The sequence below is a fragment of the Aptenodytes patagonicus genome, unplaced genomic scaffold (assembly GCF_965638725.1).
Source record: "Aptenodytes patagonicus unplaced genomic scaffold, bAptPat1.pri.cur scaffold_77, whole genome shotgun sequence".
NCBI classification, from domain to species: domain Eukaryota; kingdom Metazoa; phylum Chordata; class Aves; order Sphenisciformes; family Spheniscidae; genus Aptenodytes; species Aptenodytes patagonicus.
Window position 1 is genome coordinate 320,000 of NW_027472026.1, and position 16,094 is coordinate 336,093.

Genomic DNA, 16,094 nt, shown 5'->3' on the forward strand with positions numbered 1-16,094 from the left:
TATCTGTGATCTGTTCTGAAAGAGACTGCAGATTTTAGCTGTAGTTCCGTTAGTTGAGGCTGGTATTTTTTGTAGCAGTTGGAAGCTGACCAGAGCTTCAGTTTGGAACACTGTCTGTATACTGGTTCGTGAAAGCATAATTTTTCTGTCTTCAAACCCCTCTTCAAAGTTCACCATTTTCACATTGTTGATGGGAGTTGTCCTCTGCTAAAAACTGAGGAGGGTGGGTTACTGGAGTCCAGTCTGTGGTTGTGGCAGAGCCATATGCAGCACAAGCCAGCTGCTTCAGTGTGTATAAGAGTGAGGGATGCTGCAGTGGCTTGACTCTGTCCTTCTCCAGAGGTGAGAGCTGGAGGTGAGGCAGTCGAGCTGAGTTGAAGTTCCTTCATTACCAACTAAGTTTAACCAGCAGCTCTTCTTTTCTTTTGCAGACTGCAGAACTTGCCATTTGCTTTGACAAATCTTAACCTGAAAGCCCTGTGGCTGGCAGAAAATCAGTCCCAGCCCATGCTGAAATTCCAAACAGAGGATGATGAGAAGACAGGAGAAAAAGTTCTCACTTGTTACCTGCTTCCCCAGCAGCCCTCTCCTAGCCTAGGTAAGAGACTGCATTATGAACGCTGTCTGCAGCGCTGTGTACTTTGGAGAGTGCTGTAGGGGAGAGGCCTTGAACCTTCCTCTCTGCTTGGTTGGACTGTTCTTCGTTACAGTTGGGCCCCTCACTACAAGAAGGATGTTGAGGTGCTGGAGCGTGTCCAGAGAAGGGCAACGAGGCTGGTGAGGGGTCTGGAGAACAAGTCTGATGAGGAGCGGCTGAGGGAACTGGGGTTGTTTAGCCTGGAGAAGAGGAGGCTCAGGGGAGACCTCATTGCTCTCTACAACTCCCTGAAAGGAGGTTGTAGCGAGGTGGGGGTCGGTCTCTTCTCCCAAGTAACAGGCGATAGGATGAGAGGAAATGGCCTCAAGTTGCGCCAGGGGAGGTTTAGATTGGACGTGAGGAAAAATTTCTTTACTGAAAGAGTGGTTAAACATTGGACCAGGCTGCCCAGGGAAGCGGTTGAGTCCCCATCCCTGGAGGTATTTAAAAGACGTGTAGATGAGGCGCTTAGGGACATGGTTTAGTGGGCATGGTGGTGTTGGGTTGACAGTTGGACTTGATGATCTTAGAGGTCTCTTCCAACCTTAATGATTCTATGATTCTACTGTGATACCTGTAGCAGACCTAGGCTCCTGAATGGCTGGTGGCAACTTTCCAAGGCAGAGATTGTTAAAACTGAGAAATTGCTTCTTTGCTAGGTGGTAAAGAAGCTGCAGCCTAGTCTTCAAGTCTTCTGCTTTGATCTATTGACCAAGTAGTTCATTGTCTGTAAGGTTTGCTTCTGTCATGATATTCTTGTGTCAATACTTCTGATTCGTGCCTTAATCCTACCTTTTTCCTTAGTTCTTGGGTAAGGAGTGCTAGAGCTGAACCATTCAGGTCCTTTTGTAGAGGCTGCTGTAGATCTGGTGGGGGATGTACAAGAGGTGACAAGATCTGGAGGCTACATCCTTTGTCCTCAAGACCTCTGTGGTTTGATGCCATGGACAGATACAACGGAAGTGCCCTAATGCGTTGAGAACTGTCTTTCATCCAAGCCTACAACCCTGCTCGTTCAGTAGCTCCCACTGTGTTATCTTTCTCCCCAGAGAATCTTTTGCAGAACAGTGTGGATGAGAGCTGGACGGACACCAATTTAAACAGAGTCAGTGTGATTCAGTTCCTGGATGAACCCAAAGTAGATGATGAAGAGGAGTCTGGAGCTGAGAGACGGGTAAGAAGAAGAGTTTCTGAAGGCTTGTTAGCTCCCTATGGAAACATAGGCACAAGCTAAACTTTTTTCCTAAGATGGGGAGCCATTATGGTGTTCATGTTTCACCCTGTAATACTGCTGCAGACATGTACCATGTTTTTGCAGTCCGAAGGGCATTTGGTGCCCTGAGGAGACAAGCAGGTATAAAAGAATTCCCTGAGAGCCTTTGTGCAGATTTACATTTTGATGGCTGTCCCATGGGAGTTGAGCTGTGACTGCTGACCTGCCCATGCAGCATTTGGGTAGTCTGGAGGTCGTAATAGTCAGAGCACTGTCAGGACTGGATTTTAGTTGACCCCTCATGGGAAAGAGCTGCACAGCCAAACTTGAGCCAGGCAATCTCACCCCTCCAAGCATGGAGCCAGATGCAAGCCCATGCTGTGGAGTATCCTGTTACTAAAGTAGCTAAACACTGTAGACAGCCAGCCTCAAAAACTATGGAAGATCATTCTGCTTTAATTGCAGATGCAAAGGGCAGGTTAAAAGTCTCAGTTTTCAGCAAGTACTCTGGTTTAAATCTCCTGCAGGATTTTTTTTCCCTTTTTATCTTGTGGAGAGAGAGTCTCTTGAGATCTGAATCCTTCTAATAAATTGTATTTGCATCTGTTCTTGCAGCATGTATATGCTGCTGGTGTTTGGAGGTTTTGTTGGGGTTTTTTGATTGTTTTTAACATTGTTACTAATTTTAGAATACTGTGTTTCTTGACTCTTAGCTGGGATGGAACTAGCTAAGCATCACAAATTCTGGTAGCATATGGGCTTGTCAGACATGTTACAAAACACCAGAGGCATTAAGAAGATATTCCACCTGTGTGTTTCTTTAGGGGTTTCTGTGTTGACAGTTTCACATTTATTAACCATGAAGCACAATTTAAAACTTCCTGTCTCTATAATTCCTCCCAATCCCTCTATCAGGTGGAGAGCAGGATAATGTCTGAGAGCGAGCTCTGAAAAGTGTTATCTGCCTCCATTTCTTTCCTCTTCACAGCTGCAGGCTATCGTAGTGGAGAGGCCCAGATCAGATCCTGCAATATGACATTTAGGTCATGTCCAGCTGGGGCTCTAGCACTCTGATAAAACATGTTACTTGGAGTGGTTCAGTCTTGAGGCATGGCACATGCTGCTCTGACTGTTGAATCTCCTGTTCTGAGTGTTTTCCTTTGGTAGGGCTTACAGCGCAGAGCAACCCCTCATCCCAGTGAACTGAAGGTTATGAAGAAAGTGATTGAAGTTCGGCGCAATGAGGTATATGCTGCAAAGCCTGACACGGACCTGAATTCTCCTAACTCAGAAGTGAGTGCTGTTCACTAAGAAATGGATAACCATAGAGAACATGGAGCAGACTTCGGGAATGGGGAGGCAGTTTATGTAAGCTGGGTAGAAAGAACTTACTTTTGGGAAAGATTGGAAGGGACTGAGCATGGATTGCCTGGATTCCAAAGACTGGAATCTGCCTTGTGGTGTCAGCTGGGGCCACTCAGATAGAGCAAGAGATGCAACCAGGAGACAGAGAATGGGGTAAGGGGAATTGTGTACATTGGTACCACTTTTGTTATAACATAGGGAGAGGAAGAGAAGGCTCTGATATTCCCAGTAAAGAGTGATGGGAACGGAGTGCTTGGAGGAGGCATCTTGCTGCCCAGGTGTGATACTAAGAATAAATGCCTACACAGATGGTGGAACAGGGGTGGACCTAGCTGAGATGCAGCAGGCTTGGCAGGGAAAGCAGCGGGCAGCCTGAAGAAAAAGCTGGTTCTGTTGGTACTGGGTCATACCCCACCTTGCACCAGTCACACTATGTTGCTCCATCTGCTGCTTTGGTTTCCATCTTGTCTTTTACAATCATCTTCTCAGGAGAAGAGGCTGAGCGCCACGTCAAATCGCAGTGAGGACTCCCACCTTTCCAACAGCACTGGCTCTGCTGACTTTAGGGGAGAGGAGGAGGAGGGAGAGAGGAGCTGGCCAAATGGGAAAGTGCCCGAGATGCAGGAGCTGGAGAAGGAGGCAAAGCCCAGAGCTGAAGAGGAGCATAAGGAAGCTGTTGACCAAGAGGAGGAGGATGTGGAAGTGGAATACAATGAGGTAGGAGCCTAGGAACTGCAGCAGGGTCATGATAAAAAGTGGAAGGACTTGAAAGTTTCAGAGAAAATGGTAAATGGATGTACAGAGTGTGATTTGGGCATCACTGGAGGCAAATACAGGCCATGGAAGCCGAGTGAAAGTAGAGATTCAGGCAGCCTGTGGGAGCTGGGTCCATGGGAAACTAGGAAGGACAGTGTGGGTGCCAGACAGGGACTATGGGAAAATCAGGGTTACAGGTTTGAGTGCCCTCAATCTCTGGAGCTGACAGAAGATGGTTCTGGGTGAAGCAGTTGATATGGAAAAAGGCAAGTATGGTGAAATTTTAACATATATTCCTGCATCTTCTTTAGCACAAAAGCAGCAACACTGGCTTTGCCTGTGTTGGTAGTGGGGGGACAGCAGGTTTCTGCACTGCCTCCAGATATGGCTGTTACCTGAGGTTCACAACCTTTCTGGGGCTTTGCCATTGTAGCCCACTGTACACTTTGCTGAGGACACACTAATACGGAGCGAGGATGAAGATGAAGATGAAGAGCGACCATTCCCAGTGGAAAAACAGAGGCTTATCCGCAAGGACACACCCCATTATAAGAAACACTTTAAGATAACTAAACTGCCCAAGCCAGAGGCAGTGGTGGCACTCCTGCAGGGGCTGAACAGTGATGGAGTCCCCAAAGAGGAAGAGGAGTTAGGAGGCTGCAATAACAACACAGAGCCTGAGGATCAGGAGGAAGCGTGGGATGAGGATGACAGAAAGAATGGAGCATTATCTGCTCAGCCATCAGTGAAGGTAAGGTCTTGTGGGGAGGGGGGAAGGTCAGAGGGGTGCCAGACCTCCCTTCTGCTACTTTGAACTACCAACCAGGTTGATGTGGTACCAATGAAAATGTTGGGAAGAGGCTCCAGCACTTCAGGAGAGACATGCTGAGGGTGGGAGAGCTGAAGTTCATTCTGGGGCTCATATGATTGTCCAAGAGCTGTGCCATGTTGCTTATGTCTGACTCCTTGCGCTGTATCCAGATTCTTGCACCCTCCCCATTATGTGTGATGTTGTGTTCTGTGCTGTAAGAACAGGTCTTTTGTCCCATCACTGACAGGTTCTTCCTTTCAGTCGCCTCCTCACTTTCTTCTTGTTGCACCTCATTTGCAACAGGATAAGCTTTATCCCTGGATGGATCTAGGCTTGTGTTCAGGCTGCTTACACTTGTCTGTCTGCCACAGTGCTTCCTGGAGAGGAGTGGGTAGTGAGAGCAGACAGGAGCATGCCCTTCCCGTTGGTTCCACCCTGTGCTTGCCCCAGCACAGGTACAGTCTGATGAAGTGTGCACTGGGATTTAGCGGAACTTGTGCTCTGGAGTTTTGCCATTACCATGGGCCATGGGGCTGCGACGGGCCTTTCTGTTTATGCTGGGGGCTGATGAGATAGGAGGTCCTTGGCTATACTCAGCTGAATCACCATGTTTGGTTAGGGGGACACAGAGATTCTTGCTTGAGGAAGATCCTCACAGTGGAATAGAAATATGCTGATGAGGGACGCTGCATGAGGTTAGACCAGTTCTAACTGAAGTTGGTGTGATGATTTTGTGAGGTGTATTTGACAGGCAGGTATTAGGATGTGGCTGAATTTCCATCATAGTCTGACACCAACAAATCTCATGCGTGAGATGTGGGTCTCTGAGCTGGTGGAAGATGCTGGAGTAAAATCTGTTCTTGCTGTTACCACACACACTCCAGACTGTTGGGATCATTTCCACCCCACACTGGAGTTCAGATTGCTCAGGGATGGGTTCTTGCACTCAAGTTTGCTTTGGAGCCTTTCTCTCAGTGGATGCTTGCCTTGCTGTATCTGAGCTGATACAGCTTGTCCCTTTCTCCCTAGGGATGAGGCATGTAATTTCCTTACTGTTTGTGAAGTTCTTCAGAATGAAAAGGAGTTGCTGCTGCTTGTAAGAATGTGTGAAGCCATCCTGAGTCCCCTTCATCCAAGACCTGCCATACTTGGGAAAAGCCCTCACCCAAAAAGCTTATTTTAGTCAGGGACTCAAAGCTGAGGATGCACTGACCCATTGGCAAAACCTGTGAAGTCTACATAGGCATTGAGACCACAGCTTTGGTGTATCTATCAGAAAGTTATCTTTGTTATCGGCTAAGCCTTCTGCCTGGAAATCACAGTTTTCCTTTTTGTGGGGCTGGGTTGGCTGCCTGCTCCATGAAGGCAGATTTATTAGCTTGCCTCCTGAGCTGTCTTCCAGAAGTGGGAATGTGGGGAGCAGTGTCGCTGTGCAGTGGAGTTTCAGGTAAGAGGTGCCGCATACATGCATTGAAGAAGGAAGTAGAACAGGGTGTGCAGGAGTCCTTAAACCAGAGGGTTTTTTGCAAAGACAGTTGGTTTTCAAGAGAAATTCTAAGGTTTCCTGCATTTGGGAGCAGGATCCCTGGGTGTCTGGCAGGATGCACTGTTCCACTGGAGGCTCTTCCCTGTGCAGGAGGGACCAATGCAGTTTGATTTGGGATCGCTTCATTCCTGTGTAGCAGCTGGGTGGCACCAGAGGTCCCTTTGTGCTTTTCTCCTGTGTTGTTTAATTGTTCCTTCTTCACTGAATGACTTGGTACGGAGGGGGTAAAATCAGCTAATAGCGTTCAGCTTGTGAGCTTGCTGGTCACGGCCTCAGAGTGCCAACACAGACAAAATATGGCCTTAAAGATGCATCTTCCAGTTAGCTGGGTCAAAGAGCGCTGACACTCTGCATGTTGTGAGCCCCAGGAGCAGCCCTGTCGCTGGTACTCGCTGGTAGGTGGTAATCAGGAGTGGTGTGAGTGGGGTCTGCTCTGGTGCTGTGTGGCCAGACCTATCAGAGTGGTGTGCATTTGTGTGTTGGGTGGTGGTGGTAGTGGTGGCGGGTTTGGTTTATGCTCCACTAATCCGCATGCCTCTTTGCTGGTTCCTGTCCTAACAGGGGGTGTCGTTTGATCAAGCCAATAATCTGCTGATTGAACCTGCTCGCATTGAGGAGGAAGAGGTCTGTACCACTCCTACTGTTCTCTCTCTGCCAGAAATCATTCAGTCTGCTTGATTTGCTTCCCAGGCTCATCCATTGTTGTAGGGGAAACTCTGAGCTCTCTGGGTCAAGTGGCTTCTGGACCTGACTGATCACAAACACACAATGATTGTTTCCTCCCCTGCTTTCACCTCCTTTCCCTACTTTTCCATACCTGAGGTGAGAATGGCTGCTGCAGATCAGGAGTGAGATGGAAGAAATGTAAAAAAACCAAAGTGGGCTGAGGTGGAAAGTTCAGTTCCTATTTGCTGTGCACTGAGGAGAAAGAAAAGGTGGAAGAAAATAAATGCATACTTCTGGGAGTGCTTCTGGGTAACCCTGAAGGAGTAGAGGCCTCAGGAATCTGCTGAGTGCTGTGTATGACCCTTTGGGAGAGGGAGGAGGATCTAACTCAGGACACTGCCACTCCATGAGAAAGGTGGACTGGAGCTAATGATTCATGCATCTCATGCAGCCCCCCCTATAGAATCCCCTCAAGTCTTCATATGCAGCACTTTATGATGTCAGAAAGGGGCAGGTGGCACTAGAGGGTCCATAAAGCCCCTGGCACATGTAGGTTGTTCTGTGCCAAAGTCCTGTGTCTTGCTGCCTTAGCTCATCCTCTGACTATGATTAACTTCCTGAATTTGTTTCCAAGTTTTTAGTAGGCTTGCCTGATCCTTTGGGTCAGTGGGCTTTCTGCAGGCAGTGTTTCCAAGGAACTGTTGGAAGCAGAGTGCTACTGCCACTGGCAAGAGGCAGAAACTGTCGTCAGTACTAGCGGCTTGCATGAAGGTTTCTTCCCTTAGGACACTACAATGGTACCAGACCCATGTATTACATGAGAGTGCTGGCCTGGTTGTCTCTCTGAACTTGGCTCTTTGCTACTCCCTCAGGTGTAAAATGGAGGCTTTTCTTTCTTGGTTTTGGAGTAAGACTTTCTGGGAGGGAGATGACAAATCCAGGTGAAACATGAGCTGGCTCAGATGTGCTCCACTGTTAGTGTGTCCTGAAGATTTGTGCATCTTATCTCTAGATCACTGAAAAATGTATTGATATTTCTTGTGTTTCTCTTTTGCGTAGCTCTTCTGTTACTCAGAGGCAAAACTGAGTATAGCCAGGTGCTTCCTGATCCCTCGTTCGGGAAATCTCTGCTCTTGCTCCTTCTTTCCAGCTGTTAGGCATCATGTTCCATTTGCAGAGTTTTCTTGCTCCTCAAGGTGCAGTGGCCCAGGAAACCTCAGTCTTGTATCAGGAAACAATGCCACTTCCTTGGCTCCTGCCGGTGCTCCATCTGCATCTGATGGAAGTGCCTAGAACTTCTCTGTGGTGGCTGGAGAGGGTAGCTAGTTAGAGGCCCCAGGTTTGCTCTGGTGTCCCTGCAGTGCAGTCTCCTTTGTGCAGATATGTTCCCTCACTGTAAAGAGCAACATGGTAGTGCAGCTCCCAAGGACAAGCATACTAGAGATTCACCAGATGGGTGGTGGTAGCTGAAGTCGCCCCAGAGCAGACCAGCGTTGGGAAGCAGCTGATTGTCCTACAGCTCTGGGGGAGTGCATAGCTCAGTGGATAGTTGCTGACCTCTCCAGTCAGTGATACTCTGTCATTTTAGTGGAATCATGCTGGGCACCTACCAGGACTGCAGCTCATGTGGAAGATTCAGTCTCCAGAAACATCAGTGAAAGCAAACTGTGACTCAGGCTGAGAGTGCTGTGAGAGCTGAACTTGGGCACTGTGCTGTTGGGACACCTCATTCATGCCATCTTTCCTAGCACATCGGCTGTGAAAAACATGTGCCTCTTGGTGAATAGGTGGAGGACAACAGGAGAAATATTCAGGGCCTTAAAGACTACTTAGCATCTGAGTAGAGAATTAGCTTGGAAATTGACCGATCCCAGAAATAGCATCTACCTGCTGTTTCCAGGGATGATTTCATGTCCTTGAGAAGAGCCTGTTATAGCTATACCAATGGGCTGATGAAACTGAGCAAGACCATTGCAAAGTGGAGAGCCTGGTGCCCCTTGAGCAGCACAGTTTAAGTTCATAATGCTGCTATCACATTCCTTGTATAATTTTACACAGCTCTTAGAGAGAAGAAACTACTGATTGTGTGTTCTTTAAGCCTAAACCATAATCCTGAGCTGAAGACTAACCTTGCCAGAGTAGAGCTGGAGGCATCTGCCTGACTTCTGTCAGCACCCCAGCATCAGGGTGTAAGGAGCCTGGTGCTATGTATGCAGCTGGTACTTCCAGAGCTCCTTTAGCTGTTAGTTGCAATGGGACTCTACTGCAGTGAAAGAAATAATTTTGTTAAAGCACATGATATCTGATGGTGGATATCTGGATTCCCCTGCTGAGATTGTTTCTAATGTTTTGTCTCAGTCTCCATCTGCACTGCAGAAATGGCTGTATCTGGGTTGTAGGGAGGCTTTTGGAGGAGAAAAGAAGTGTATTGAGCTGCTATTTGAAGGCACGAGGTTGCGCCTGAAGTCTGTTTTCAGATATTTTTTTAAGAAATAGTCCAGAAAGAGCTGCTGTCCAGATTGAAGATAATAGTGGAAGGAGGGTCCCAAATTCTGTTTAAGTGACTGATGCTTCTTTGCCTGCAATAATGGCTGATGTCATCCTTCTGTGTTTGCCCAGGCTTAACCCATCTTCTGCAGAGCACCTGAAAATATAGGAATCATGAAGGGCTCTGCACTGGCAAAACTTGTGCTGACTGAGGAGCTTTGTAGGTTTTTGCTTCTCCCATGATGCTTTCTCCCAGCTGCACAAGGCTATCTAGAAAGGATGTGCAGCTAATTTCCCTCCGTAGGAAAAAGCTAGGCTGATAGATGTTCAAAGCACCTTGACTTCCTTGCTGGAGGATGGAAAAGATCCTGTCAGCTGCTTCTGCTCAGATGTCATATCCTGTCGCTCTGGAGTCAGAAGCGAGTCAAGTCTTCTCCTTAAAGGAGTCTTGTCCTGTGGAAATTGCTCAGAAATACTACCGTTTGTGTTTGAATGCAGGCCTCATGCTTGGCACCACAATTACTGTTTGCCAGAGGCAGACCGTGACAGCACAGCTTGGTCCTGAAGCATCCAGTGTTAAGGAGGTTCAACTTTGTAAAGGTTGGCCCACTTAGTGCATAGCATTCGGGTGCCCTGCCATCATGAGCAGTCCTGTTCATCTCAGTGATGCTGCTGCAATGCTGCCTTTACACTTGGACCTCTGCACCTTGGTCTGTTTTTATTGTTTACTGGGTGAGACCGCATACTCAACAGGACATTGTCAGGCTTAGAATTCTTCTGTAGCAAATTTGATTTTCCCGCAATGTGACCTGTAAATTTTAAACCCTGAAAAGATTAATAAACCTCTCTTGTATAGTGCAAGAAAGATCATGTCGCCTGTATTTGGTCATCTGGCTTGACTAGAACATACTTTCTGACAGAGCAGCGTCCTCTCAAAGTTATGAAAAGATACAACACTCTGCTTTCTCTCATTTAATTTTTTAAATGACTGAAGTTCCCATTGAGCAAGGAAAAATATGCCATATTTTCTGTTTGAATTTGTCTGGCTTTTAATTTATTGCCATAGGAATGTTTTTATGACCTTTTCCTGCTGGGTTGAAGGGCCCTTAGTATTCTTTCTTATGCTGCGACCCTCCAACAGTTTGGAGGTAGGGATTGTAATCTCTTCTTGCAGATGCACAACTTCGCATTCAGGTCTATTAAGGAACAGTTTGAATATGATTCACCTACAAAGAAGCAGCAATTACTTGTGTGATTGCTGCTTATTCATCATAATATATCACTCTGTGTCAACTGCAAATTGTAGCTGATCTGGAGCTTTCTTAAGGACCAAGTAGCAAACTGTGGAATGATTTCTCACACAAATGCAGAACTATCTGTAGAGTTTCCTTTTCCTGCTCTAAGTGTGGCGCAATCATCTGGTTTGCTTTCTCAAATAGAAAGAACAGAAAGCAATAGAGGAATGTTTTTAACAGAGAGAGAGAGAAGATACCGTGTTTAAACAAAACACTCCACTGTGAATCTGATTTTCACTTTTGAAATAGGAAAACACAGTGTATATAGCAGATATGGGTCTGGCTGCTTAGGACGAGGATTATACAAAAAAATTAGGCATTAAAATAACTCCTGTAGAAATTAATGGGGCTTAAGCATTTGCATGCCTTTAAAAACTGGTCCCTATTTGCAAGCTCAATAGTATTTTCTGACTGTGTCAATAGAGGAGAAAGATAACTCCTAGAATAGTTTTGAGACTTTGTGGTGGAAGACAATCACCAGCTTGGATCTGGGAACTGAAACGAGGCAAGACTGGGATAGGTTGCCGTTTCTGGAAGGTATGCTTTAGCTAAAAAAGCACTATGCTCAGTTCAGGAGCAACAAGCTAAATTTACGACGAAGATAACATGGATTATTTGGAATAAATCCTGAAGTCAAGTCTCCTACCACCACTAGCAACCAGATACTATACTCTATTCCGTAAGTCAGTCAAAATTCTTATTAAATATAGATTGTTTCCTCCTGTTACTTGACAAGTGTGCACACACTCAGGTTTCTCCTACTGGGAGAGACCAAAAACTTCTCCATATTTCTACTTCTTGAATGATTAGAAAATTTACTTTCAAGCTGAACTTGCATTTGTTAATTCATTGTTTTCATTATATTTTATCTTGAAAAATCTCTTCCCTGCTGTCTGACCCTTTGTCTGCTTGTCCTTGGTATATTTGTATGGACATCAGTCACAACTCCTAGCCTTCATTTGGCTAGATTAAAGAAACCAAATTCTTCTAGTGTTCTCTCGTAAGATAGATTTCCATTCCCAGTCTTTCTCACTGCCTTTTCATTCACCTGTTTTACTTGAATTCAGGTTTGTTGACTGTGGATAACATGACAGAGTTTATTAAGACTTTAGTTCACTAAATTCCATAGTTTTTCTTCCACTTCAAATGTGGTAGTTTCTGTTCGTGGATGGGAATTCTCTTTAGCTACCTAGCTTTTGTTCCTGCATTCAACATCAAGGCCCTCAGTGAGTTTTGTCCTCCAGACTGTTGGTGTACTTAAAGATGTCTCTGCTTGTATGTTTTAAAATGAGTGATGCCAGGTTTAGTGCAAGAATTTTCCATTTATCTCACTGTCACCGTGGACAAACGCTCTCCTACTGTGCTGTCTGCCCTTAGCAGAACAAAGTTGAAACAGATTTTAGAAGAGAGTTGTAAATTCTCCAGTCCTTTCAGTCTTTTAATTGTATATTAAATGATGGGCTAAAATGGACCTTTAGAACAGTAAGAAATTATTGGGCTGAGAGGAGCTTCTAAGTGAAATTTTGTAGTCAGAATGATGCAAAATAGATGACTGTACCAACGATTTTACCACACAAAAAGAATCAATAAGAATAGGAATAAAAATTCTTTACTGCTGAAGAGAGGAAGAAATATAATGTGTTTCAGTGTCACTCATTCCAGCCGAATCCACAGGACTTCCATGTCTAGGTTTTTGTCGTATTTCCATTTCTGGGAATGGTTCAAGGCTCGGTAGCTTTGTCCAATACTCATTTTGTTTCTCTTTATCTAAGAAGTTGAATGTTTTCATTTCCACAGGGACTCTGTCCTTTTGCATTTCATAGTTTAGCCAGCCCAGTTCCTTTCAGGATCCCGTCTTTTGCTGTTGGTGTTTCCATGTCTGTGGCAAACCTGGGTGCCCATCGTGATGAGGAGGAAGTACTAGCTTCTTAAATCCCTATTGCTGGAATTCATTAATGAAAGAACTAATCATAGAATCATAAAACAGCCCAGGTTGGAAGGGACCTTGAAAGGTCCAACCTTTTGTGGGAAAGGGAGCCTAGATGAGATTATCTAGCACTCTGGCCAATCGCATCTTGAAAACCTCCACTGATGGGGACTCTACCATGTCCCTGGGGAGTTTGTTCCAGTGAATGATTGTTCTCACTGTAAACATTTTTTCTTATATCAAGGTGAAATCATAGCTCTATATAGACACACATATATAGGTATGAATATTCATATATATATATATCATGATATAGGTTTAATATCTATATGATAGCTATGTATTCATATCTATATTCACATCAAGATTAATCATCTATATGAACCTAGTTTTTTATTTATGGTTCAAAAGTCATCATATTTAATATTTTAAAAAATGCATCCTTTCTTCATCCTCACTTAATGAAATGTTGTTCACTGTCTTGGAATCTCTTTGGGGAAGGGGATCTGCAGGAGTACACCAGAGCATTTAGCATTGCAGGTTGCCTGTCCTGTCTGCTCTTAATGCTGCTGTCAGTCACTGGGGCTTGCAAACTTCTCTTATTTGGCGCGCTCTCTGGTGAGTACTAAACTGGGTCGAGAGGTGTTTAGTAAGAAGGCAGTAAAGTGCTTGACTCCTCTGATCTGTACCCTACCATCTCTGTCTTGCAAGTATCCATTCCCTTGGTAACTAAAAAACCATCTGAACGGAGGAAAAAATAACATCAGAGCCAGAAAATCTTCAGCTCATACCCAGCAGGCTGCTCCTCTGCCAGGGCAGGATCTTTCCTTCATGTTCCTTTTTCCGTTGCTTGGTTTTAATTTAGTTCTCAACAGCTCACGCAGTAATCTCCCACCTTCCATTTGGTCACTGATATTTGGTCACTCATCCTCACGAGTTATTGCTTACTGAAGCCAGACAGATTTAGCTCTTCTAATCTTTCCTGGTGAGTCAGTGCTGCTGGCTCCTGAACTCCTATGTGTCTCTTACATTTATGTGCTATGTAAGTACCCTCTCTTTTGTTGAGGTGTTCCTGGACACACACAGTTGAATGTGATGTCTGCGTAAAGATGTCTAATGGTGGGTGCGAGGGGGATTAGGAAGCACAGACCTTAGCGAGACATTGTGATCCTTTAATGGTATTTCCCCCGGTCCTTGCAATCTGTAGTTTAGGATTTCTGGACTGTTCATATCGTTGTACTAGACATAGTGGAGCTGCTGTCTATGAAATTGTCTGATCTCTCCAGTGCCTTTTATACATTTTAGTTCCACAGGATTTAGTGGTAATAAATTATGTAATTTACTTGTGCTTTATATTAAAAAGCATTTTTTTAAGCCTGCTGCTGAAATTTCATTGGCTATCCCTAATTCCTTTGTTGTTACAAACATGGAATAATCATTTCCTATAAAGTTATTAATGGCATGAAAAGATAAAAAGATGGCTATCCATCCCCCTCCCGTATTTGAAGGCTCCTAGCCTCCCCTCATATGGAACTATTAACGTTTCTACTCTCAGTGATTTGGAATACGATCAGGCCTGATGCAGTTCTCGGCAGAACCCTACTTCTTGGTTCTTCACTGCTGACTAGTACTTGACCTCTGCTACTTCTTAGCTTGTATAATATACACCTAAAACCAGCATCATATGATGTCAGTAAGAATGCCTTGTGATAACAAGTTTCATATTTTACGAAAGTCTGCTTATTAAATCTTTACTATTACTTTATCAGCCAAGTTTGGAGTCTTGTCAAAGAATGAAATAGAGGTGTGTTTGTTTTTTGAGAGACCTAATTTTCATAAAATTCAGCTGTTTGGCATGAGTGCTATTTCTGTGTGCCTGGTAAGAGGCAGGCATGTTCTTCAGTTACTTTTCTGGAATTGGTGCTAGGATGATGAGCTGATAGTTAACAGGCATCACCCTGTGTAATCTCTTAGTCTAACAGCACAATGTAAATGCTATTTCAGGGTATCAAGATTCCAGAATTTTATAAATGCTCTATAAGCATATCAGAGATCTCAGTCGGTTGTTAGGACTCTTGGGTACAAGTTACCCAGTCCTTTTGACTTTTAAAATGGTTATTCCTTATTGATGATATTAAGTGGATTCTTCAGCTGCTGTTGGAGTGAAGTGTGATTCATCAACTTCATGTGATGCGTGTACATCATCATGCTTCTGTCCAAATACAAATCAGAAGTATTTATCGCATGTTTGCTTTTGCTGTGTCATTGTTGACAATCCAGTCTCATTTAACGTTTCAAGTGATGTAAATGCAGGGATTAGACACTTACATACCTCCAGATGTATAGCAAGTTATAAAAAGATGCCTGTGCATGCAGAAACTCCCTGCCTTCTGGAAATAAAGCCCTTAAAGCCCCACTCCCTTGGGTATATCTGGAGGAACAACTTGGTCTTTCAGCAGGTTCTGAAGTACAACAGCTCCATGCTTTGGCAGTTGAATCCTGTGAATGTCTAGTTTGCTGCCTCTGTGTCTGCTGTGCTCCTGCCAAGAGCAAGTTGCAAAAATCCTTAGCTGGCAGTTGCAAGGCACAGCGTTGAACACTGTTTCAAGTCTGTTGGGCAATACTCAGATATCTCTGACTGCTTCTGAGAAGTAAGCCTGTTCATGTGTGCAACATTTCTAGTTTCTCCAGAATAGTATACATTTACTCACTGCAAGTTGGAAAATCTTGCAGGATCAAGTGAATCTGTTAAAAGATAGCTATATTAAAAATGTATGAAAAATAGGTTGAGATGGAATCAGTCCTTGTTTGAGTGTGTTCCCCAGAGATGTACCGGCAGAAACACAGGTGGGACTGAGGGGGATAGAGGAGGGGGGGGAAGATATAACTGCTTCCTTGGCTTTGGTGCTTTGGTGCCATTGATGATAAATAGGTTTTCCCCCCATCTCCAGTGGGAGTTCAGGGACATGACAACTCTAGGCTGAAGTGGCAGCTTTTTCAATTTTCCCACTTTTCTCCTTCCCCAGTAGCATTTTTTTGTGGAGGGCATGGATGCTTGTCTGTCTGGGAGGAACTAGGAAGAAACTCTGGATATGTTGCCAACTTAATGCAGGTTTGCCCTTTCTGCAAAGGAAGGAGCCAGAATCAGTTGAGCAGCACGTTTTTAGGTGGGGAGTATCACAGATCAGTTGTTACATCTGAGATGAGCTATTGCTGGGCTGGATCCCTGGTTCTAGGGGAAAAAAATGCAAGAAGAGAAAAGTACCCAGGAAAGTCACTGGTAAGAGTGATAGCAGGTGGTGGAAGCTGTGCTGTCCCTGCTGTTAGCGCAGCTGTTTGCTGTGTTTCCAGAGTATCAGTCTAGACATCATGGAAGTCAAGGCAGCTTTGA

General features: G+C 44.8%; 1 protein-coding gene across 24 annotated transcripts in view; it reads left to right on the plus strand.

The window, feature by feature from the left end:
* Positions 1-16,094, plus strand: part of SCRIB (scribble planar cell polarity protein) — a 127,289-nt gene that overhangs the window by 39,430 nt on the left and 71,765 nt on the right. For 22 of the 24 annotated variants that reach the window (XM_076363669.1, XM_076363647.1, XM_076363655.1 and 19 more), the window contains exons 11-16: positions 432-598; positions 1,687-1,811; positions 3,018-3,143; positions 3,705-3,932; positions 4,405-4,722; positions 6,890-6,952. In XM_076363669.1, the coding sequence (XP_076219784.1) occupies positions 432-598; positions 1,687-1,811; positions 3,018-3,143; positions 3,705-3,932; positions 4,405-4,722; positions 6,890-6,952 (1,027 nt within the window). The remainder of the gene's footprint in view (positions 1-431; positions 599-1,686; positions 1,812-3,017; positions 3,144-3,704; positions 3,933-4,404; positions 4,723-6,889; positions 6,953-16,094) is intronic. The other 2 variants (XM_076363653.1, XM_076363662.1) reach the window with 1 other exon arrangement.